The sequence below is a fragment of the Camponotus vicinus genome, unplaced genomic scaffold (genome assembly GCF_025532165.1).
Source record: "Camponotus vicinus isolate PSW18456_S1 unplaced genomic scaffold, iyCamVici1.0 SCAF_4, whole genome shotgun sequence".
Taxonomy (NCBI): Eukaryota; Metazoa; Arthropoda; class Insecta; order Hymenoptera; family Formicidae; genus Camponotus; species Camponotus vicinus.
Genome location: NW_028141976.1, coordinates 19,771,776 through 19,797,004, shown reverse-complemented (window position 1 = coordinate 19,797,004; position 25,229 = coordinate 19,771,776). Strand labels below are relative to the sequence as shown.

General features: G+C 27.5%; 2 protein-coding genes across 6 annotated transcripts in view; both read left to right on the top strand.

The window, feature by feature from the left end:
* Positions 1-25,229, top strand: part of Calpc (calpain C) — a 62,978-nt gene that overhangs the window by 36,984 nt on the left and 765 nt on the right. For 3 of the 5 annotated variants that reach the window (XM_083096250.1, XM_083096253.1, XM_083096249.1), the window contains 10 exons: positions 2,471-2,753; positions 22,356-22,539; positions 22,611-22,685; positions 22,812-22,981; positions 23,223-23,395; positions 23,489-23,598; positions 23,671-23,903; positions 24,414-24,583; positions 24,688-24,746; positions 25,062-25,209. In XM_083096250.1, the coding sequence (XP_082952376.1) occupies positions 2,471-2,753; positions 22,356-22,539; positions 22,611-22,685; positions 22,812-22,981; positions 23,223-23,395; positions 23,489-23,598; positions 23,671-23,903; positions 24,414-24,583; positions 24,688-24,746; positions 25,062-25,209 (1,605 nt within the window). The remainder of the gene's footprint in view (positions 1-2,470; positions 2,754-22,355; positions 22,540-22,610; positions 22,686-22,811; positions 22,982-23,222; positions 23,396-23,488; positions 23,599-23,670; positions 23,904-24,413; positions 24,584-24,687; positions 24,747-25,061; positions 25,210-25,229) is intronic. The other 2 variants (XM_083096254.1, XM_083096251.1) reach the window with 2 other exon arrangements.
* On the top strand, positions 7,910-14,817 carry LOC145970744 (uncharacterized). Its single transcript, XM_083097668.1, has 8 exons — positions 7,910-8,537; positions 8,895-9,014; positions 9,309-9,475; positions 9,753-9,994; positions 10,084-10,316; positions 10,420-10,783; positions 11,302-11,432; positions 11,707-14,817. Exons 2-6 carry the CDS (start codon positions 8,945-8,947, stop codon positions 10,512-10,514), a joined length of 807 nt encoding a protein of 268 aa, XP_082953794.1. The 5' UTR covers positions 7,910-8,537; positions 8,895-8,944; the 3' UTR covers positions 10,515-10,783; positions 11,302-11,432; positions 11,707-14,817.

Here is a 25,229-nt window from a genome sequence, read left to right as displayed (position 1 = left end):
CGGCGTTACGACACATTCGATGTTATGGAATCATTTTGTTTTCATGAAGAACTCATCAATCAAAATGAAGTTGATTTCTATTATATCAATTTCGTCACTATTTTGAAAAATGCTCTTGAAAATATATTATAATTTCACTAAACATTTAATAATGAAACAATATAATAATATCATCAGTTTAAAATAAAATTAGGCATATATATATATATATATATATATATATATATATATATATATATATATACAGGGTGACCCATTTTAACTTAGGCAGCCAAATAACTCGAAAAATAAGCAAGATAGAGAAAAATGTTTTAGACAAAAGTTGTATGGTTTCGAGGGGGCCATAAGATGGTATCATTGGTTTGACCTTGAAGAGTCATTTGAAGGTCACGTGAAGGTCACTTCAATTTTTTTAAATGGAACATCCTATATATTTTTGTACATTCTTGTAGCTCATCTCGAGAGCTTTCCAAAACACTATAATTAAGTACATTTTCGTTAAGTACTTTTTGAGTTATGAGGCTTGAAATAATTTCTTAATTTTACATAAACCGTAAAATATCTTGTAAAATATTCATTTTTCGATTACCTTACCTTAATAGTTTTATGTACAAAATAATGAGAGGAATCAATTGGTGTAAAGAAAACACATAGTTGTTTCGAAGAAAAAATATGTAATTTGCAATTAACAATTCCATATTTTTTCTTAAAAACAACTATGTGTTTTCTTTACACCAATTGATTCCTCTCATTATTTTGTACATAAAAGTATTAAGGTAAGATAATCGAAAAATGAATATTTTACAAGATATTTTACGGTTTATGTAAAATTAAGAAATTATTTCAAGCATCATAACTCAAAAAGTACTTAACGGAAAGGTACTTAATTATAGTGTTTTGGAAAGCTCTCGAAATAAGCTACAAGAATGTACAAAAATATATAGGGTATTCCATTTAAAAAAATTGAAGTGACCTTCACGTGACCTTCAAATGACTCTTCAAGGTCAAACCAATGATACCATCTTATGGCCCCCTCGAAACCATACAACTTTTGTCTAAAACATTTTTCTCTATCTTGCTTATTTTTCGAGTTATTTGGCTGCCTAAGTTAAAATGGGTCACCCTGTATATACAGGGTGACCCATTTTAACTTAGGCAGCCAAATAACTCGAAAAATAAGCAAGATAGAGAAAAATGTTTTAGACAAAAGTTGTATGGTTTCGAGGGGGCCATAAGATGGTATCATTGGTTTGACCTTGAAGAGTCATTTGAAGGTCACGTGAAGGTCACTTCAATTTTTTTAAATGGAACATCCTATATATTTTTGTACATTCTTGTAGCTCATCTCGAGAGCTTTCCAAAACACTATAATTAAGTACATTTTCGTTAAGTACTTTTTGAGTTATGAGGCTTGAAATAATTTCTTAATTTTACATAAACCGTAAAATATCTTGTAAAATATTCATTTTTCGATTACCTTACCTTAATACTTTTATGTACAAAATAATGAGAGGAATCAATTGGTGTAAAGAAAACACATAGTTGTTTCGAAGAAAAAATATGTAATTTGCAATTAACAATTCCATATTTTTTCTTAAAAACAACTATGTGTTTTCTTTACACCAATTGATTCCTCTCATTATTTTGTACATAAAAGTATTAAGGTAAGATAATCGAAAAATGAATATTTTACAAGACATTTTACGGTTTATGTAAAATTAAGAAATTATTTCAAGCATCATAACTCAAAAAGTACTTAACGGAAAGGTACTTAATTATAGTGTTTTGGAAAGCTCTCGAAATAAGCTACAAAAATGTACAAAAATATATAGGGTATTCCATTTAAAAAAATTGAAGTGACCTTCACGTGACCTTCAAATGACTCTTCAAGGTCAAACCAATGATAGCATCTTATGGCCCCCTCGAAACCATACAACTTTTGTCTAAAACATTTTTCTCTATCTTGCTTATTTTTCGAGTTATTTGGCTGCCTATGTTAAAATGGGTCACCCTGTATATATATGCCTAATTTTATTTTAAACTGATGATATTATTATATTGTTTCATTATTAAATGTTTAGTGAAATTATAATATATATATATATATATATATACACACACACATATGTTAATATTCTTGAATATATATTAAATCTTTCTTATATATCCATATAATATTTAGTTTAGTTTTTATATATCCATATAATATTTAAAATTTTATGTGAATTTTTTTTTATTTTTTATAAATTACTAAGCTTCTGCTAAAATTATTGAATAAATAAAATAAAGAAAAAAATAATCAAGAAAACATTTGCCAGGAACATATATATTTGAATAATTTCAATAACTTCTCTCTCTCCCTTTTTCTTTATTTAAGAATTTCTTACGACAAAACTTTGTTTTCATGAAACATTTATAAAGATTTCGTAAATAGAACTTTTTTAACAGACTATCATCGCTTTGTTAACAGGAGATAAGTGGCTGGTATCGTGTTTGGGCGTATTGCACCTTAGCAAGGGTCTATTCTACAGGGTAGTACCAGCCGACCAAGGTTTCGGCAGTGGTGGAGAACCGGCGGGCTCACCGACCGCAGAATACGCCGGGGTGTTTAGGTTTCGATTGTGGTGGTGCGGCGCGTGGGTGGAAGTTCTCGTCGACGATAGATTACCAGCGGTTCATGGAAGATTGGCCTTCGTGCAGAGTCGCCATAGCGATCAATTCTGGCCGGCGTTGCTGGAAAAAGCATATGCCAAGTGAGTTTTCTTCGATCGTTTTTTTACGTTCAAACTTCATAGATAGATAAATCCATGGATAGATATAAACCATATAGATATAAACCAGATAGATGTATCTAGCATGAAGCATTTTTATTAAATCAAATAAAACAAATGAGATGAATCGATGAATTGTGCGATTATGTGTAGCACTAATCTCTCTCAATTTTTCAAGATGCTTTCCAAATTAGTACAAAAATTACATCTTTCACTCGATATTGACATATACACAGAACATTTCTTCCAACATGCTTCTTAAATAAATTTGCGACAAGAAAATGCAGATTGCATAAAAGTGGAATTGTTCAATTATCCAATTCAGACAACAAATTATGATGTTCGTTGATCCGTAATCTTCGATCTTACTTCGTGTAAGATCATGGAAAGGATATGGAAAGACGAGATATGCGCGTTGTGCTCTTAAGCCGGAGATAATTTTCGAGCCACTTTGAGACGAATGGCGAATTGCCGTGGGCGGCGTAGGCGTTCACCAGGTGGCCGTTCAAGGTGAATTCGCGCGAAGATCGACCTCGGTGTTCGATCGATGAACCTCGATCAGTATCGCCGCGGGTGTAGTATACATGAGATTGTGAGTGCGGATGAACCGACAGGCTGGCGCCGGCTTAGCCTGCTCCGAGATGCTGTTCTAAATTTGGCTAAACTTTAAGCGTGTTAGATTGACACTTCAGGTATAAGGAGTTGAGCTGACAAATCTTCGAAATAAAAAAATCGTATTAATGCATTTATATAAAATTATCAGTATATTATTATCAATAGTATAAAATTAAATAAATATGAAAAAATTGCAAAAGAAATAACTGTAATTGATTTTGCGCGAAGTGATCTGGCATAGCTATTGAGAAATAATATTTAGCATGTACCGGACTCATAATAATGCAGAATGCATCACAAGGACAAACGGTATAAACTTCGCTCGTCGCGCAAATTGAAAAGCGAGGCGAAGAGCAGCAAGCAGAAGTCGAGCGTCCGTCCAAGCAACATGGACAGGAACTTCATCCCGCGACTTCATCTCGCGAAGCCGAGTAATCGAGGTGCGCGATCTCTCGCCGCGAGATGGAAGATGAGTTTGCGCGGACGAACGAACGACGATGACCGGTTCTGCCGGAGGTCCTTGCTCCTCTTCTTAATCTTCCTCTGATGACCCCCTACCCTTTACCGTCTCCTTTCCCTCGTTATCCCCGTCTTGCACGCATCCTCTTTTTTTCTCTCTTTCTTTTCTTCTTTCTCTTCTTTCTTTCCTCTCTCTCTCTATCTTTCGCGATTTCTTGCACTATCATGAGTATGAACCCCACTTGGGCGTTGCTCTCAAAAACTGCTTGCAAGGTGGTGGCGTTGAAAAGAAAGATAATTTTGTTTTTCATTGGACAAAAGAAAACCGAAAAAATAAACAATGATTGAGAAACGATCATCTAGAGGCCCTATATTTCATATAGTTACGTTGCATTTTACAAACATTTTGTTATGCATTTCTATACTCCTTTATTATATTTATCTTGATTTGTCATCATATTATCTTCTAATAGTAGTTACTTAATGAAATAAAGGATGATAGGTTTTTCATCACGTGTATACACTTGGGAAGAGAAAAATTATTTTAAAAATATCATTATCTTTTTTAAAAATAATATTCCTGTGCATTAGATACATACAATATATACAAAATGTGAATATATTTTCTACTTTATAATATTTATTTATGCAAAAAACTTTAAATAAATCTGTAGTAATGTATAAAAGATTTGTTATATATAAATCATATACTAATTATATTAATTATAATATATATATATATATATATATATATATATATATATATTATTTTTGTTGAATCAAACTATATAGAACTCTATATCGCATGAGCGGATCGAATATTTAAATAACTTTTTTAAAATTCTAGTCGAGATTTTGCACGTAATAAATTTACAAACCAAATATTTATACATATGTTAATCTTAATATTTATATATATGTATATGTCACGCTAAAAATCAAGCAATTAAATGTAAGGTATTAACAAATCTTTCATGTGTAGGTAACTTAATGCAGGTTTTACACTCTATCCATTTAAATAATAATGAGCTTTATGAATATGTGTTTTGGTTACGCTCGAAGAAGATCATATATGTAAGTAATTGAAATAAAAAAGGCTTTTACTGCTTTCTATAGAGTACGCTAAGGATATAATATTTATCTAAATAACATTGATCCGCATAGATTTCGGCGTCTAATAAAATACCATACTGATAGACATGATATGTTCCTGATCAACAACCGTGACCGCGCTTTGCTATAATTTCATCATCAAACGCGCCACTTTTGCGTCATAATACTGCATACACGTGCGTAACGAAAAATTGACATGGCTGCGCTTGGTTTTCTTGGAGAAAGTAGAACAAGACAATGACGGGTTTCAAGCGGAAAAAATTATATTATCTTTTCAAGACATACACTGAGGGAAAAATTTTTTTAAATCAAATAAATCTGTTTTCTTGAAACTTTTGCATTAAATGGAAGGAATTGTTTATTTCATTTAAGCAAAAGCATTTAATTTTAATTAAATATGCATGTTATATTAAGTACATTATTTTTATTTATATATTTTTTATATTTAAATACTATTTTCATAAAATATATACTATAATTTATTAAATTAATTATATTATTTTTTAAAATTAAAAAATTTAAAATTTTTGGGAATAAAAATTGCATTTTAATAAATATTTTGTAAAATTAAAATATAAAAATATTTAATTAAAAATTATATTTTTTTAAGCATATATATTTTACAATAAGTAAATGTACAAGTTCAAGAAAAAAATGTTTTTTTTATTTAATATGTCGTTTATTATATAAAAATATATAAGATTTATAAAAAAATTATTTTATATTAATTTTAAAAAATATATGTATTTCAATTAAATATGTGTTTTTAAAATAATTAAAAATATTTGTTTTCGATTGTATATATAATCATTTTTTAATATATAAAATTTTACATATAAGTAAATATTTTTACTAACGTAAAAAATACATATTTAGTTAAAATATATATTTTAAGATTTGTGTAATACTAACAATAACATCATATACTCTTTCGTAAACATAATTTTCTTACACAAATTAAATATTAAAAGAAAAAAACCACTTTGTGTGTATGTGTGTTTCTTAATATATATTTATTTTAAAATACATATGGTTACATATATTAAAGTAAACATATATTTTTTAAACAACTATTGTGTCATTTTAATTAAACTACGTACTTTCTCTGGAATACATTTTTATTTAAAAACAAATTTAATTTTTAAGTTTCAGAAAATAATATACTTTAATTATAATAACTCATAGAATGTATTTTATGAAAATAATACTTAAATGTAGAAAATGTATGTATATTGAAAAAAATCTGCACTATTTGCACTATCATAAAACAAAAAAAAGTAATTTTATTTAAGAAAAATATTTATATGGATGTTAGTGATATATTTATTTGTATACAATATATAACATTAAGTTTATGCATTAACTTATTTATAGCAAAAAAATTTTTGATAGTACAAAACAAAAATAAATTGCGATCAAATAAATATATCCTTCATATTATATATGACATTCAAAATACTGAAAACTATTTTCTTAATTCAAGAAAATATAATAAGAAATTATTTATTTTTTTTTGCATTTAGAAGTTTTTTTATACTATTAAAGAAAGGTAAAATCTGATGAAATAATTATGTTCTTTATATCAATTTTCGATTTACTATACTGGAAAATATTTCTTTTACAATGTAAAAAAATATAAAGAAAAAATAAAAAATTATATATTACTAAATAATTTTTTTAAACAAATTAATTATTCAAATAACACACATATTGTTTTGAAAAAATACTATCCATATTATATAATGAAAATTTTCTAGCATCAAAGAATTATAATAACAAACCAGAAAAATATTTAATACAAAAAAGAAAGAACATAATAATAAAAGCTTAATATGTTTTATTTCATATATAAAAATAGTTTTTCTCAATTTAAGAAATACTTATTTTTTAATCTTAGTAATAATTCCTTTTAAAAAATAAATTATGTTCATGTTTGTTTAAAAAAATATTTATTTACATATTTATTTTATTAAAAACGATTTCTCTAAAGAATCAAATCTTTCTTATTACAGCGTATGTTGCATCTATCAAATAAGGTTTTTGCGTCATAAAATATTTTTTAATACCTAATAAGCATTCATTTTGTAATATGTTTCTCTTATATATGTTTATCATAAAAAAATATTGTTTAATTACTAATAATATAATTAAAGAAATATTATTATTGAATATCTTTTTTCAATTATATTTTTTTTTAAATTATATAGTAAGTCTATCATAATATTTATGTGCATATGTATGTATGTATATATGTATAAACATATATATATATACACGGTGAGTCATTTTAATCTATAATCCCAATTATCTCGTTGGCAAAGCATGACAGAGAAAAAATTTTCCCACAAAAGTTGTTTGTTTCTGTGGGGGCCATAAGATGGCACCATTGGTTTGACCTTGAAGAGTCATTTGAAGGTCACGTGAAGGTCACTTCAATTTTTTTAAATGGAATACCCTATATATTTTTGCACATTCTTGTAGCTTATCTCGAGAACTTTCCAAAACACTATAATTAAGTACCTTTTCGTTAAGTACTTTTTGAGTTATGAGGCTTGAAATAATTTCTTAATTTTACATAAACCGTAAAATATCTTGTAAAATATTCATTTTTCGTTTATCTTACTTTAATACTTTTATGTACAAAATAATGAGAGGAATCAATTGGTGTGAAGAAAACACATAGTTGTTTTGAAGAAAAAATATGGAATTGTTAATTGCAAATTACATATTTTTTCTTCAAAACAACTATGTGTTTTCTTTACACCCCCCCAAGAAACAAACAACTTTTGTGGGAAAATTTTTTCTCTGTCATGCTTTGCCAACGAGATAATTGGGATTATAGATTAAAATGACTCACCGTGTATATACATTTATTTATTTCTTTATTTATTTATTTATTTATATATACATATACATTCAATTAAAAATACATTTGCTTAAATAAAAAAAAGAAATCTCTAAAGATAACATTAATTATACATAAACTTAAATTTAAAGGCCATAAGAGCTAAACGCGGATGATAGTGCGTAAGTTCAACGAGAAAATAAGTTTTTCGTTGAAACTTATTTGTGTGCACAGGGCACAAATTTTCTTGGTACGATACCAAGCAAATTTAAATAATTCTCAATTCGAGAATTTATTTAATTATTATCCCTCTTTCCCCCCTGTAATTAATTATACATGCACGAAAATGTATTTTATTTTAAGAAAAGAAATTATTTATTATTATTACTTATAAATTATTACTCTTATGAAAAAATGTAATTGATAACTATCAACGCTATTCGAATATCCCGCTGAGAATGGCGCGTATATTGCGTAGAAAGCGCTGCGATTTTGCGGGGAACAACCGAGCGGAGAAAAACAAACGCGAAGCACGAGTTGATGGTGTGATAGTGATACGTGAGTGCAGAGTAAAGACAACGCAATAAGACAAAAGACTGTTTGGATTTGTCTGTACTTCGTGCTGAGCCGGCATACGCTGCTCACACAATTAGTTACTTTTTCATATAAGTGGTTTTTCGATAAGTTATTTTTCAATAGAAGTTATTTTTCTATATCGAGGGCCAGTTTTATATGTAAGTACACGTGCTTTTTACATAAATTGAAGAAAAAGTTTCGTATCAAGCTAGCGCCAGACTGCATAATTTGTAATTCTTAATTCGTTAAATTTCGATGCTTAATTCGTTAAATCGATGATTTATGTCTTTTCAGTTTTATAAAAAATCATTTGCTTAAGATCAATACAAATGATGTCTCATAAATAAAGAATTGATAAATTTTCTATCGACACTTGACAAATTTGACAAAAACTATTAATTATGAATCAAATTGCGAATATGTGCTAAATGATATATATTTGTTTATTATTTAAGCTTACATTCATAACACAAAGAATATAATAAATAATTAATAATATTTTTGTTGTAATATAGGTAAACGAACCAAATAATTCCAAATTGATAAATTATATTCATTGTAAATTATGGAAGACGAGGAAGTAAAAAATATTTTACTTGATTTAAAACTAGAAGAGTATATTGAAACTTTTAAAAGTAAGTAATCAATGCATGTGCGACACTATGTATGTATCTACATATTAACACACATTTCAATTAGTTTTTTAGATATTTACAATTTTAAAAGAAATAAATTGTATTGATATAATACATATTTCTTTTAAATATATGTTTTTATGTATTATCTTTAATTATTATTATTTTTTATTATTATGTTTTATGTATATATTTTTTTTCATGGTTTACAAATTGCAATATACTTTAATAAATTGAGTTAATAAATTGTGATATACTTATACATATATATATGTAAATATGTAATATTTTTAGAAAACAAAATTACTATTGACATTATAAAAGAATTATCAGAACAAATGATATCAGAATTGATTCCTGCTATTGGTCCAAGAGTAATATTTTTATCATATTGGAGAAAACTTAAAAATGAAAATCCTTTACGTTCCATTGAAAATGAAAATATTTCGCCTAAAAGAAACGTGAGTTTAGAATGATTATTTTTTACTAAACTCTGCTGAAAGTTTGTTGTGTACTTCTCTTGTAAACTTCTCTTTCATATCATGTTATTTGATATCTTGTTTTTTTCTTTACTTTCGTCTGTTCCTTTTCTCTTTTTCTTTCTTTCTGTTACCTGTGGCAGGCGTTATATCTTTCAATTTATTGACGAGTTATATATCTTTATTTGTACATATATTTTATATTCCATGTTATATTACAATTATACATATATATATAATTATTTGTTATTTTTTGAAGAAATTTGATTACGATACCGAAATTACTAGTAATTCAGATGAATTTGAACTTTCACAAAAAGATTATTCAAATATGCAATTATTTGGAAATTCACGCTTACGAAAAATAAGTGATATTCTTAAGGAATGTGCTCAAGGCCAACGCATATTAAAAGTATATGTAAGAGAAAAAGAATTAACAGAAAAACATAGAAATGAAATATGTGATATGATTATCACAGACTTAGAAAATCGTCATGAACGGTATAAATTTTTGTTTTGCTTTTATGTAAAATATTTGACTTTTATGAATATAATTGCATATAAAATTGTTTATTATTATGTACCTTTAGATTAAGAAATGAAACTGCGGAACAAATTGCAAACATGATTGTTGCTGAGTTTCCAACAGAAGTACCTAGCACTTATTATGTTCCGCCTATAAAAAAAAAAGATTCTCTCTTATATAAATCTATACCAGCACGTGGAAAAATAATTACTATGTGGAGAAATCGTAAATTTTCAAATAAAAAATTAGAAGGTTTAATGAACGTTACAGCAGGAACTTCTAATAATTCTACAAATGGTAAAATCATTATAAATAAATTTAAATAATATTTTCTACATTTCATTATTGTTTGTATATTGTATATGTTTATACATTTTATATTTGTACACATATTTTATAGATGTAAATTTAGACAAGACTGAAATAGAAAGTATTGAATGGTTAAAAAGACATCAAGCCCCGTGGGAACTTGTAGTTCAGCGCGCACTGGAGTAAAACATTTAACATTCGTAGTAAAAACATTAAAAGCTCTAATCAACGTACTTTAATTGATATTTTCACGGAATGGCCTATTTTAAAGCATCCGAATGGCTATTTTTTAATAATCGAAGATTTCAAATGTATGAATTTATCTAAGGAAACGTTAAGTATGGATAAATGGGAAAACTTTTTCCAATGAATAAAAAGTTGGACACCACTATCTCATAAAGATGACACAGTCAATATTTTATTTGAAACATTAGAAGACAATGACATTGCTGATGGTAAAGAAATCTTTTATCAATAATATTTTAATAATATTATAATTTTTCTTATCTTTATCTTATTCTTTGTTTACTTATCTTATTCTTTTACTTATCTTATTCTTTCTTTATTTTTTTCTTATTTTAATATCTATATTATAACTGATAAAATATTTGAATAAAATACATTTTTTAAAATAATAAGTTTCTTTAAATTAAGACAAGTATTTTAATAATTATGCTTTGTACATATATATTAACTTTTATCTAATATTAAGCATTTATGCGAATCCTAAACAATAAAACATTATGTAATCTTTTTTTATGGTTTTATTTTATTATATATTTATATATTATATATTTTATTTTTATTTTAATTTAACATTAATTTGTATGAAATCCGAAATTTTGTTCACAAATTAAATTTTCATCAACTTATTTGTAACTGTATATGTATAATCTCTTAAAAATATTTACTTAAGTTTTCACAAATGGTTTATTACATTATTTTATTTGTTACATTTTTCTTGATTATTTAGATTCGAAAATTGCTTTGCAACTTATGATACTATCGCATTTAATCCCTCCTAAAACAATGAAAAGATGCAGTAATAAATTTTGGAAACCATCTATATGGAACGCAAAGGATAGCATGATAAAACATGCAATAGTTAGTATCTCATAGTATTAATAACTATAACTTTATCATTTATTTATTTATTTATTTTTATTTGTTCATTCACTTTAAGTTTAATATTGTTATTTTTAAATTTTGTTATTTATTTTTTTATTATTATTTTATGTTATTTATTGTTTTGCTATTTTTATATACTTTAAATTATAATTTTATATCATAAAAAAGCTGAAAATTATGCAGGAATTATAATTATCAATTTTGTTTTTTTTTCTCTTTATCCTTTTTTAATGTAATAATAATTTTATAGATTCCTGGTGACGTGACGAGACTTAGAGAGGATACGATAAAAAGATGTAAAGAATTGAACCTCACTATTCAACCTTATATAATTATCATAGGATCTTCATTGAAGGAGATCAATAAATCATATGTTTGCATTGATGACATTTTATACGATACTTCTTCCACTGTGGAAGCTGTTGATATCTGTTTTAAAACATTTCATGTTGTTCAACTATATTATCCAATAGCAAGTGAACACTTATGGTTACTAATACAAAAATGTATTTATAAATTTGCAACCAAATGGGACAGCATTATTCCAAATATTGAGTATATCATTAAAAAGTTTGAAAACGATACCTCTGATAAATCATCTGTAAGTCATAATTTACATTAGTATAATTCTTCTTTTCATCATTGTTCATTTTTACTTTAATATTAATTTAAGAATAACATTTAAAATGTTTCGTTGCATGTTTTGTTCCCGTTTATTGTTATCCATAAATTTTTTGATGGCACATATAAAACTAAATCATAAGTCACGTATGCATTGTGAAGTTAAATGCAATGTTGAAAACTGCTTTCAAATATATAATAATATGTATTCCTTAAAAAGACATATAGTATCTGAACATGTAAAACGTCGTAATGATTTAAAACTTATTCGTGAGAAAAATATTTTGCAACAAACAAGTAGAAATATTTTACAACCTATTTTAAATAATACAAACAGTATTCTTAATGTAAAATATAATAACATTATTAGCCAAATCTCAAGCACTTTTGATGTAAATAATGATAATTATATGTTTGTATTCAAAGAAAAACTTAATGAGTGTGTTACTCATTTTGTAGCAAAACTGTATGCTTATGGTACTATGAATCGTACCATCATTCATGATATTATTTTGAGTACTTCTTCATTATACAACTTTTGCTTAGAATTTATAAAATTAAAATATGGAAAAATAGATGAGTTGTGTAATATATTGCAAGTAATAGAAAAAGCATTTGAAAATTTTAAAACTGAACATTTAACATTTCAATATTTCCAAAAAATAGGATGTTTAATATTACCGTCAACCAAGAAAATACATTCATCTTTAACTTTTGGTTTATTTGATCGATTTACAAGATCTACAATTTGTCATAGAAAAATAACTATTGTACCTCTAAAAATAGTATTAAAAAACTTTTTAGAAATTCCAAATGTTTTTTTTTCCATAACTGAATATATCGAGCATTGTAAAAAAAATGATTCTATTATCATTTCAATAATTCAAAGTAATTTTTGGCAATCAATTGAAAAAAATAGTGAAGGAAAAATAATTCTACCATTAGTCTTATTCTTTGATGATATTGAAATAAACAATCCTCTCGGCTCACACAAATGCATAAATAAATTAGGTGCAATATATTGTTCAATTCCATGTCTACCTGATGAATATGCAAGTAGACTAGAAAATATTTTCTTAGTTCAATTACATAATTATATAGATCATAAATTTTTGGGAAATAAGATATTTAACCATGTAATTGATATGATAATAGATTTGGAAACAAATGGTATAAATATCACTATAAATGGAGAAATACAAACAGTATTTTTTGTATTGTGTTTTATAGCAGGAGATAATTTAGGATTAAATACAATATTAGGTTTCTCGAAAAGTTTTAATTCATTACACTGTTGCAGAATTTGCAATGTTTCTAAAACAGAACTTAAAAAACAAGTAAAAGAAAATGTTGATATGATAAGAACAGTAAACAATTATGAAGTAAATGTAGTAGGAATTCAAGAAAATTGCATTTTTAACATTATCCCACATTTTCATGTGACGGAAAATTTCTCTGTTGATCCAATGCATGATATATTCGAAGGTATTTGTCGTTATGATATTGGAAAAATTTTAAATACTTTAATTAATAAAAAAAAATTTTTTACATTACATGTTTTTCATGAAAGGATTCGATTTTTTAACAAACATTATTTTGGTGAAAATATTCCTTTGATAACATTAGATTCCATAGAAAAAGAGCTCATTATTATATCAGCTTCTGAAATGAAATATCTTATTCTGAATCTCAATTTATTTATTGGAGATCTTGTTCCACTCAATAATGAGATTTGGGAATTATATTTACTTTTAAGACAAATTGTATGTATTGTAATTTTACATGCTCTAAATGTACAAACTATTGACTTGGTTGAAACACTTATTTCTGAATACCTTTCTCTACATATAAAGTTATTTCCTAATTCATTAAAAATTAAGCATCATAATTTATTGCATTATCCGAGAATTATGCGAAAATATGGACCTTTAAAGAGTATGACATGCATCCGATTTGAAGGAAAACATAAACAAATAAAAGAAAACAGCAAAATCTGTAAAACACGAATAAATCCGTCGTTTACACTCGCTTTAAGACACCAGTTACAGCTTTGCTACAGATTTTTTTGTAATCAAGGCTTTGAAGATCATATATGTTTTGGAAGTATTACTTCAAAATTGAAACTAATAGATAACTATGAATGTTTTAAAAACCTTTTGCCTTCTGATGATTTTAAAGATTATAATTCTGTAAATTGGATAACAATAAATGGGACAAAATATGATATTAATTCATTGATATGCTTAAATATAAACGACATTGATCCCGTGTTTGGAAAAGTTAAACATATTATTATAAGTCCATCAAAAAATATTTATTTTCTATATATTAAAATGATAACTGTATGTTATTTTCATCATCTTAGTGCGTTTGAAGTAAAAGAAACGCAAGAATGGAATTTTATATCTCAAAAAAATCTTGCAGATTGTGAAGTATACTATGTTCAACATATGTCAAATATGAAAAGTTACATTCCAGCAAATTTTTAAAATACGTTTTATTTTAATATAAATAATTAATACAACAAATATATATAATTAGTTATTATTTTTGTAGGCCAAATTAAATATATATGATGTTGGGTTTTTAGATTAAGCAGATTTACTTCGAAAGTTATGATTTATTTTTTTTATATTATAATTATCTTTATAAAATTAATAATTTAATTTTTTTAAAACAAAACATGTTTTATTTTAAAAATTCGACATTTTTGTGTTCCTTTATTAACGAATAAATACGAAAAAATATTAATTTTATACGTCGTATTTATATATATAGTTTATTATATAATTAAATATTATATTAATTTTTTAAGAGAAAACAAATAAAATACGCAATTAATATATTTGTACTTTTCATTAAAAAAAAATAAATATTTTTTTCTAATTGACTTTTTTATTTGTAGTTCATAGTTATACGTGCACATACTATGTATATATATATATATATATATATATATATATATATATCCCATTACACAAAGCAACAGTAACATAAGATCAATGCTATAATTTTTAACTCAACAATGTAATTATAATATGACATACCTTGTATATAACTGTTAATTTGGTGAATAAGAAGTTGGTGAATAACATTGTTACTGTTATTTGTGTTACTGTTATTTTGTGTTTAAATATATGAAAATGAGATATGTATATATACACATGCGCATATATACGCACATAAATATTGCGTAGACATAATAGTTGAAATAGTGAAGAAATAATAATTGAAGAGTGTGTGTGTGTGTGTGTGTGTGTGTGTGTGTGTGTGTGTGTGGGTGTGGGTGTGGGTGTGGGTGCGGGTGCGGGTGTGCGGGTGTGTGAGTGTGTGTGTGTGTGTGTGTGTGTGTGTGTGTATAGATATATATTTATTCTTCAATTATATATTAAATGAGATTTATTTTTTAAAACATTAATTGCCTTGCTTTTCATGAAATATATATGCAAAAAATATTTATTTAAAAAATAAGAATTTATTCTTTCAAATAGGTTTTTTCTACGATTAAGGAAATGAGCTTATAATTAGAAAGAATAGTTTTATATGTAAAGGAAAGCATATTTTATACTACTATTATGTTGCTTCTTCGTTCTATTAAATATTTTTCTAATTTTTTATTATGATTCTTCAACGTGAAAAAAATTTTTATTATACTACAGATACCATTTCTCGATTTTAAAAGAATATTTGTATTATTTAAATAATTATTTTGTTTACATTAATTATTTAGTAATTTTTAATATTATATAATTTTTTCTCTCATCCTTATATTTTCTTGCAATAAAAAAATACTCTTTAGTATCTTGAATTTTGATTTTAATATTAAGAATATATTTATTCGATTGCAATTTATCTTAGTTTAATAATATAAAAAAATTTTGTTATGCAAATAAATAATTTTGGTTTTGTCATTATATTTCCTTGGAATTAAGAAATATTTTCTAGTATCTTGAATGTCGGATTTAATACGAAGAATATATTTATTTAATTGTAATTTTTCCTTGCTTAATGATATCAAAAAATTTTTTAATGCAAATAAATAATTTTGGTTTTGTCATTATATTTTCTTGCAATTAAGAAATATTTTCTAGTATTTTGAATGTCAAATTTAATACGAAGGATATATTTATTTGATCGCAATGTATTTTAGTTTAATATAGTATAAAGATTTTTTTTAACATATGTAAATAAATACTTAACTTAAGCGCAAACAAACGTTTTAAATACAAGTAAATACGTGATTAGTACCCACCGAATAAATAGCTTTCTTGAGTTAACTAAAATTTTTTTATTTCAAGATAATTTTTCCCTCAGTGTATATATACATGCATTAAGTATGTAAACTTTCTTACTCCCACAATTACTTTTATAAGTATATTATTATGCATTTTTATTTCAAATCTAAAGTAGAAGAGTCTAAAAATTTGTTATTTTATCTCTCTGGTGTTAATTTCTTTTTAACTAATATTTTTTTAATTTGATAAAATAACAATAAAAATTTCATATATTTTACATTATACTATTGGCATATTACATTATATATCTACGATATACAATTCATACTTAATTTCATGAATTGTATAAATAAAGTTGATGTTTATTTTATTTTAATACAATTTTATTGTTACGCTAACCACGAAGATGTATCGAGGTCGCGGCTCATTAATAATTGATTGCACGCTGCAGATTCCCGATGACTTCCGCTCGTCAGTATTGGAATGTACAGCCGCTAATTAATGATGTAACTCCGATCCAAAGCTTGAAAAGTTGCTGAAATAATTTTACATGCGGTAATATGATTTCTTACTGCAAACATCGATCGTAATTACGATTACGATGATGATTGCGCGGTGATGGAATATTATGAATGATCCTACACGTGTTGTAATATTTACTCGTAGGAAAGTTATGCACGTGTGATAAGTCTAATGCGATAATATTTATCGTGCAGCGTGTGTGAGTGTCAGGAAATACCGCGTATGCTTGATAATTTTTACTCTGAAAAATTATACTACATAATTCTAGTGATTACAGTATGAAATAATCATTACATGCATTGTGCGGACGATTATTTGAATAATATAATACAATCATAGTGTAATCCTCGCTTGTCTCGTAACTATGTGTTAAATCATTTGAAATTGATGGTATTAATGTTAAACGCTCTCGTCGACGATATACACAGAAAAAAAGGACATTCTTGTTTTGAAAATATCTTTAGTTTTAACGTCGAAATCTTGAAATGAGATTATATTGCGTTAATTAAAAAAAAATATAATTGCTTGAATAATTGTTTGCTTGAGGCAATTTTATATAGTTTAATCAAGAAAAATATATTCTTATGATTTAAGATTTAATTTTCTTGAATGGAAAGGAAACAATTTTAGACAGAACATTTTTAAATCAAAGATTATAATTTTCTTAAAATAGAATTAAATAATTATATATTCTTGAGATGACGATTACAATATTGAAATAAGACTATAATATTGCTGAAATTTAAAATTATTGAAATTATTAAAATTCTTCTAAGAAGATTATAGATTGTTGCGTACATATAAAACAATGAATGTGTTAATTTAAGTATATAAGTTTTGATTTGACACTTATTTTTTTTCTGTATCAGCTTTCATATACTTATGAATTGCGTTAGATTTTTATTAAAATATTCGCGCGCAGTGCAAAACAAATCAGTATATAGACCATTAAGACACAAAATAAATGTGGTTTTTTCAACAAATAAATTATAGTTATATCGGAGACTTCTTTAATTTATAATTATATTGTTGTATATATATCTTGCGGTGGATGAATTAATTCCGCAATAGTGTCACATAGTGGGCATGAGATGATAAATATCTCAATGAGAGACACATATTCAAAGACACATTCGCATACCAATCGAAAGATTATAGAAGATAAGAAGAAGGAAAAGGAGAAAGAGGCTTGTTTTACCAATCATTTCCCTATCGCGATGACCTCGCGTTGTAAAATCCGGGAAGATCAGTTTTATTAAATCAGTAGCGGCATCGAAAATCGGTTAGAAAGCTTCTTCGCATGCCAATCTACATAAGCAAAGTATGCACAACATTCCTTCTCGTCGATTTCCATTAGAAAACCGTCTGGTGTCTCTTGGATCTTGCTAGGCTCATGTCTCTCACTTCCTTCGTTCATACATTTTATTCACTAGAAAGTGTTATGTTAGAAAATACTATAAATGGCACGAACATTTCATTAAATGGAAAATTATTGTTTATCGAAGTTATCATTTCATGGACATTTACTTTTATATAAGATTTTATTTTTTTTTAAGTTATATAGAAAGAAAGAGAATTCAATTCACGTATTAATATAAACATATTTAATAGCAAATTTATAGCAAATTTTCGCGACAGTTCTAGATAGATATTTCGTCGGCTTTTTAATCTGAAAGCACTCGATCTAAAAAGAAATCAGACAGCGCCGAGATATTTGGCCGTACATGTTGAACATGCGTGACTCGCGTACACGCGGTACGTTGTAGGCAAGCACAGGCTCCGATACTTTCACTCGGCAAGTAGTCGGTATCGCCAGTTGCCAGCAATGGATCGGAGGTCAGTGCACCGATGACCACAGTCCACGGAGTCGTATCCGCACGAGCGCGAAACGACCGCGAAAACACACACCGATAATCCCGAAGGTAGATGCTCGCCGGCACAGACAACGATTATGATTCCATTTAATCTATTCGAAACTCGATATCATTAAAATCTGTTCGCTGTTCGCATGTTCGTACATTAAAATCACAAGTCATGCACGCTAGATTTACTGAGAGAGTCGAGTCACTTCTAGATCGCCGCTTTCTACGTGACGGAGATACGTCGGTACTTATGTAAGGGAAAATAGACCAAGATTAGTCCGGCCGACCAATAGCGTGCGTATACATGAGAGGCTGTCGATCGAAAAATAAAACTCGTAATCACTAGTAAAAAACACGGCAATGCCGTGATACGCATAATACTTGTCCGGTTAGCGATATTCATCTCGGTTGAGGATAGCAGCACGGTTGTAACTGGTCGACTAACATTTCGCTGTTATTTTTTTCATCAAGAATATATATCGTGCTTCCTGTTTCTAATTATTATATTATTTCTCACTTACGCAGCTGCATCAAACAGTCTTTAACATCTGGTCGCGCTATCTTTCACATACAAGTGTTAATGCAATTACTATATATCGCATCGTTCTTTCAATCATTTTACATAATTTATTATAAATATAATAATACAAATCGTAAGATCTTTTGAATTTTTCAAAAAGAAAAAAAGCAAATTAATTGTTTAGAATATAAAGAACGTAAATTAATTATTTAAGATATACAATTTATCTAATTATATTAATACATTTATATGTAAAATATATATATATATATATATATATATATATATATAAAATAAAGAACATATAAGAAAGAAATAGATTATCTAAGTTTCATTCTAAGCTTTAATTTCATGTGAGCGAGAGATTATCAATTTTATATTTAGATTTTAATAAAAGACGCATTAAAAAGGGATAGATTATCTAAATTTCATTCTAAGTTTTGATTTCATGTGAGCGAAAAATTATCAATTTTATTATTTAGTCACGCAACAATCTTGAGGGTACTACTGTAAGTAAGATATAACGAGTACGTAATAACAACAGAAAACGATCGACGATGACGATGTGGTGATTGGTAATGGAGCGAACCCACTAACGTGACAATGACGTTGCATACACATGTGCGATTGCATCGCTCCGTTAGACAAACGTGAAACGGAAGTGCATCAACAGGCAAGCGTGCTGCTAACCGTTGAGTAACAAAGTGACAGCAGTAGAGTTACGCAGCGACCGCGTTATAGTATCTTTAGTCGAAAGTACGATGACCTCTCTGCGGAAGTTGTTCATGTCTTGTTCATGTTGATTCTCTACATTTGCCAGAGGTGAACACTTCGACCGGCTTGTTGAGTAGCTATTAGCAGCACTTGCATTGATACGTACTTCAGATTCATATCAAGCCAAACGTAAAGTGTCAGTACAGCGTTTAGTTAGATTGATAGTTCTCGTATGATTTTGCGAGTTTAGATCTTCAATCTAAATTATAGGTCAGAATTAATTTATATATTAATTTATCTTTGCAGAGATTATGAACATTTATATCTTCAGATTTTTTGAAGAATTCAAAGCTTTTTGATCTTTGAATTTTTCTATTTCTTTGATTCCTTAATATATTCAGTTATTAAAAATTTATTGCATAAAATTTATAAAAAGATTATATAACAATTATATCTTATCCTGTACATGTGTATCACATGTGTTTATTTTTTATATTTTTGTAAAAGATTAATGATTAATTATTATGATTGATATAATCCATCTCCAATCATTCAGGAATCATTTTCTTTAAATTACTGATGATACGATCAACCATTTGGATAATAAACTTTGCAGGTAGAGGTAGATAAAAGCGAGTTGGTTATAATACCGATCCACTTATACAATCAGAATCTTTCTTCTCCGGGTGTTACGTATATTTTCCTTGGGAAAATATCCAGGTAACACGTTGCGATCGTGCGTGTGAATGGTTACGGTTTTCAGATTGACTCGAATTGCGCGCAAACTGCACGTCTGTTAATAAAGAAGAGGCGTCGACGATGTCTGAAAGGAAGCGCGAGCTGTGCGAGCCCCGTTACCTCCGGAATGCTAATTCCCTTAGGAACGGCACATGCAAGGAAGATAGTATCGTCTCTACTCCCTTGATTATATTCCGAGTTTCGACTGCTCAGCCAAGGATTTACATGACCTTTTTCTTGCTTCTCTTTATCGTCCCACTCTTTTTTTTACTCACGTGTTGTATAGGTCAGGAATGATCTCTCATAAACTATCAATTATATATTTCATTGGATTTTATATTGAAAGTTTAGTTATCGTTAAAAAGATAATTGCAATAACAGCGACTGTAAAAGTCAATAAAATTATATTTCTTCTTCGGGTTTTCTTCTGCATGAAAAATTGACCCGAATGCATTTATACTTTAGCATAAGTATATTCGTTATATCAATATATTTATTTATTTATTTGGAGTACATATATTTTTATGAGATTTTTTTTCTTATTCTTTCGCCTGAAAAAATAAGTATGCTCTTTTTAACGATATCTATTATGCGAATTGTAAGTAATAGATTAAATACAACTATATATGTGAAATATATGAAAATAATAACAGTATTAGCATCGACATATATATTTTAAGTTTGCCATAAATATGAGAATATAAGAACCGAGAAATTTCACTAGATATTGTTTTTTATTGAATACGTATATATATATATATATATATATATATATATATATATATATATATGTCACACTTTTTTAATATGAACGTTTTTAATTGTAACACTATCATATTTAATCGATTGATTAAATTACGTTAGACATTTCCTAAAAATATTTATATAATAATAGAGAAATTATGTTTTCTAGATAAGATTTTCAATCAACAATCCTAAATATTTCTAGTTGAATGCAATATCACCATATTTAGATAGACGATTTGCCGAAGATTGATTTAATGAAAGCACCTGTAGTTTATATAGCCTAGCCTAGCCTATAATAGCGCGTAGTGTACGTTGTCAGCATCGGGAGGTCATAGATGAAAAAAAAATCCTATTCATCCGCTTTCCCTCATCTAGCGATTAAGAAAGTCCAGACCGCGTTTTCTCCATAGTACCAATGCAATAGTGTGAGAAAATACCGATCGATCTTACGATACTCACGGTGCATTCATGGCTGATAAACGATAGCAATTTTATTATGATTGATGTACGTCATTTATTACTGGAAATCGACAAAATATTTTTCTATAGTTTATTTATCCATCATTTATAACACTTACGTCTTAGATCTAAAAATAAATAGTACATCAGAAAAGGAAAGATTGAGCATGAATTAAGCTGTTTAGCAAACTCTTGACATGGTGTTATTTGTTATAAAATTCTCAACTATAAATATTCTATAAATATATAATTTCAATAAATATTTAGTCATTATTATTTATTTTTTTTACATTTATGGCAAACTTAATATATATAATATTATTTGAAAAAGTTTATTTTATAGCGAGAGCATTTAATATTCTTTAGATAAATATGATGTGAAATTACAGTGATTACTTACAATGATTAGTAGCATTGTAAATGACATAAATTATCATATTTCAATTTATGAAATAATTGTAATGTCATTAATTATTTTCAGACTTCACGGTTCTTACGAGGCGCTCAAGTACGGCACATTATTGGATGGTTTATCCGATCTCACGGGTGGTATTACTGAAAGCATCGCGATTCGTCAGGATCCCACAGCCTGCGGACGAGCATTATCGAAACTCCTGGACATGACGTCTCTCATCACATGTACAGTAAATAATAATCAACAACAGGTAGAAGGCGTTTCAAATATGGAACACAGGTTTTTCTCAATACTTTGCTCATGCACGTATTTTTATCGTAGATACGTGCCAGCACGGAGAAACTCGCTAATGGGATACAAATGGGAATCAATTATAGATTATATGCTATTGAGAGGGTTAGTATATTGACGACAATCTCGTATTCTTCAGTGACATAAATTATAGAAACAATAAGAGAGCAACAATAAAAGATATTTGAAAAAGAATTTAAAAAATTATATATCGACCTTGATGCTGTATAGGTGGAAACATTCGGAGGGGAAGCAGTGCAATTAGTAAAATTGAGAAATCCTCTTGGACCTGGTGGAGAATATGTTGGTGCTTGGGCGAGAGGTGGCCTAGAATGGGATGAAGTACCTGTAATGGAAAGAGAACGATTAGCTGTAAGAAATATGGCTGAAGGGGAATTTTGGTAAATAAACAAAGAATTACAATTCATAAGTTATAACATATATCGCAAATAATATATCAGAAGGTTGATTAAAGAATGATGCAAGATATAAAAAAGTTGTTTTTTAATTAAGGTATATTCCAAAAATTTAATATTAAATACCATCTCGAGTGGATTTTCGAAATAAAAATTAAATTTTTATGTATATGCCCTGAGAAAGTTTTGTTAAAAAATATCAATTATATATTATTATCGTTTTCAGGATATCATATTCCGATTTCGTTAAGACATTCACTCATCTCGAAGTAGTGCATTTAGATGCTGAAACTTCGAGAGACGAACCATCGTTACACAGCAAGCACACTTGGCAAATGAAATTATATCAGGGAAGTTGGAGAAGAGGCGTCACTGCAGGAGGATGTCGAAACAATCAAGGTTTGATTATGTGATTATTATTCCTTTTATTTTAAATTTAATGCAAGTTGTTATACATATATATAATATGTATATATAAAATATGTATAATAGTATCTTTTTGCATAGAGACCTTTCACATAAATCCACAATTGCATCTTATTCTAAGTGAGATGGAAGAAGTGATCGTTTCGTTGAATCAGCATTCTATCATGGAGCCAAAAGTAAGAAATCTTTATCGTGCTATTAATCGTGTCCTTTATCAAATGAACTCATCAAACTTTTGCTGTTTTAAGGTGATTGGCTTCACAGCATACACGTTGCCGAAGAATAGCACCGAATCGATAAACAAACAGTTTTTTAAGAAGAACAAGTCTTTAGTTAATTCCCAGTACACAAATAGTCGACAGGTGAGCCACAGGTGTCAGCTCGAGCAGGGTGGTTACTTGTTGGTACCTACGACCTTCGAGCCGACTCAAGAAACAAGTTTTACGTTACGAGTCTACAGTAGTAAGCCTCTAAAACTCAAGTAAGTACATGTGCATTTACCGATGTCATATATATGCGCGGATCGTATGGTCGCATCGGTGCATTTAATGTACAGCATACATTAACTCATGCAAGCATATGTTATATGACTCTTGTTCACCTTCAATTATGGCTTTAACATCTTCTTTCGACTATATTTCAATGAATGCATTAAGTCTTCTTTCTAAAGTATACACTCTTTTGTGAAACGTAATAAATTGAAAATTTTATCGATGAAATAACTCGCTATTTTTATCTGAGTATTTTCGATAAGTTTGTTCTTTTTCTCTTTTCTTCTTCTTTACAATTTTTATGATTTTATATTATATATATTTTATCATTAAATATTTAAATATTTAAAATCTAAAATACATAAAATTTTACGTTTTTTAATTATCGCATTTAAATATCTTTATTTATCATGTTTAATTATTATGTTTTATGTTTGAAATTAAAGAGATTGCTAAAATTTCGTATTATATATTTCATGTAACATTTTTCAATATTTTAGATTATTAGACACGCCACCATCCTTAATGAAATCGGCAATTGTTAAGGCGCCTCCACTTGAAGGCAAAGGTTTTTCTCAATATGAAGCCGTGTTCCTACAGCTTGCCGACGAACACAAAACCGTAAACGCCTTCGAATTACAGGAGCTTCTAGAAGCCTGTTTACCAAATGGTATGCAATTCATCGTTTCTTCATCTTAAAGTATAAAGAAAATCTTGTCAAATAAAATGCACTAAAATATTAATCTAAATTGGCATTTCCTCTTCAATTTTTAGATTACATCAAAAGCTGTGCCTGTATGGAAGTCTGCCGACAAGTAGTACTCACTATGGATGTATCCTTTTGATAAAAATTTAATTTCTTAGAATGTATTTTCAATCGATTTCAAATATTTCTTTCAATATCAAATGTAAATATGTGAATTATCTGTAGATTTGCATTTGATATATAATATTATTAAAATATAATTATATGTTTAAATAATTAAATAAAATGAATATACAGACCAGGTATATATTTTATCAAAATTTTAGAGAAAACTTTTTCTATTGATCTTTATCTCTTTTTCTACTGATTTTCTATTTTACATATTTGAATAGTATGTAAGCGATATTTTTTCCTTATATTTTCTTATTGCATTGATAAACAGAGTTCTGGAAGCGGCCGACTAAAGTTTAATGACTTTAAAGATCTTATGTGTAGTTTAAAATACTGGCAAGCTGCTTTTAAGAATCATACGAAGGAAAAGACGGGTATACTCAAGGCAGAGAGATTGCGAGATGCACTGTTGGAAGTTGGTACGTAAGAGAAAAATGTC

Bases quoted from the DNA above. Each gene is read 5' to 3' on its own strand.
- LOC145970744 (XM_083097668.1), top strand. From the start codon at position 8,945: ATGGAAGACGAGGAAGTAAAAAATATTTTACTTGATTTAAAACTAGAA. The intron at 9,015-9,308 runs GTAAGTAATCAA...TAATATTTTTAG, and splicing joins GTATATTGAAACTTTTAAAA to AAAACAAAATTACTATTGAC. The intron at 9,476-9,752 runs GTGAGTTTAGAA...TATTTTTTGAAG, and splicing joins ATATTTCGCCTAAAAGAAAC to AAATTTGATTACGATACCGA.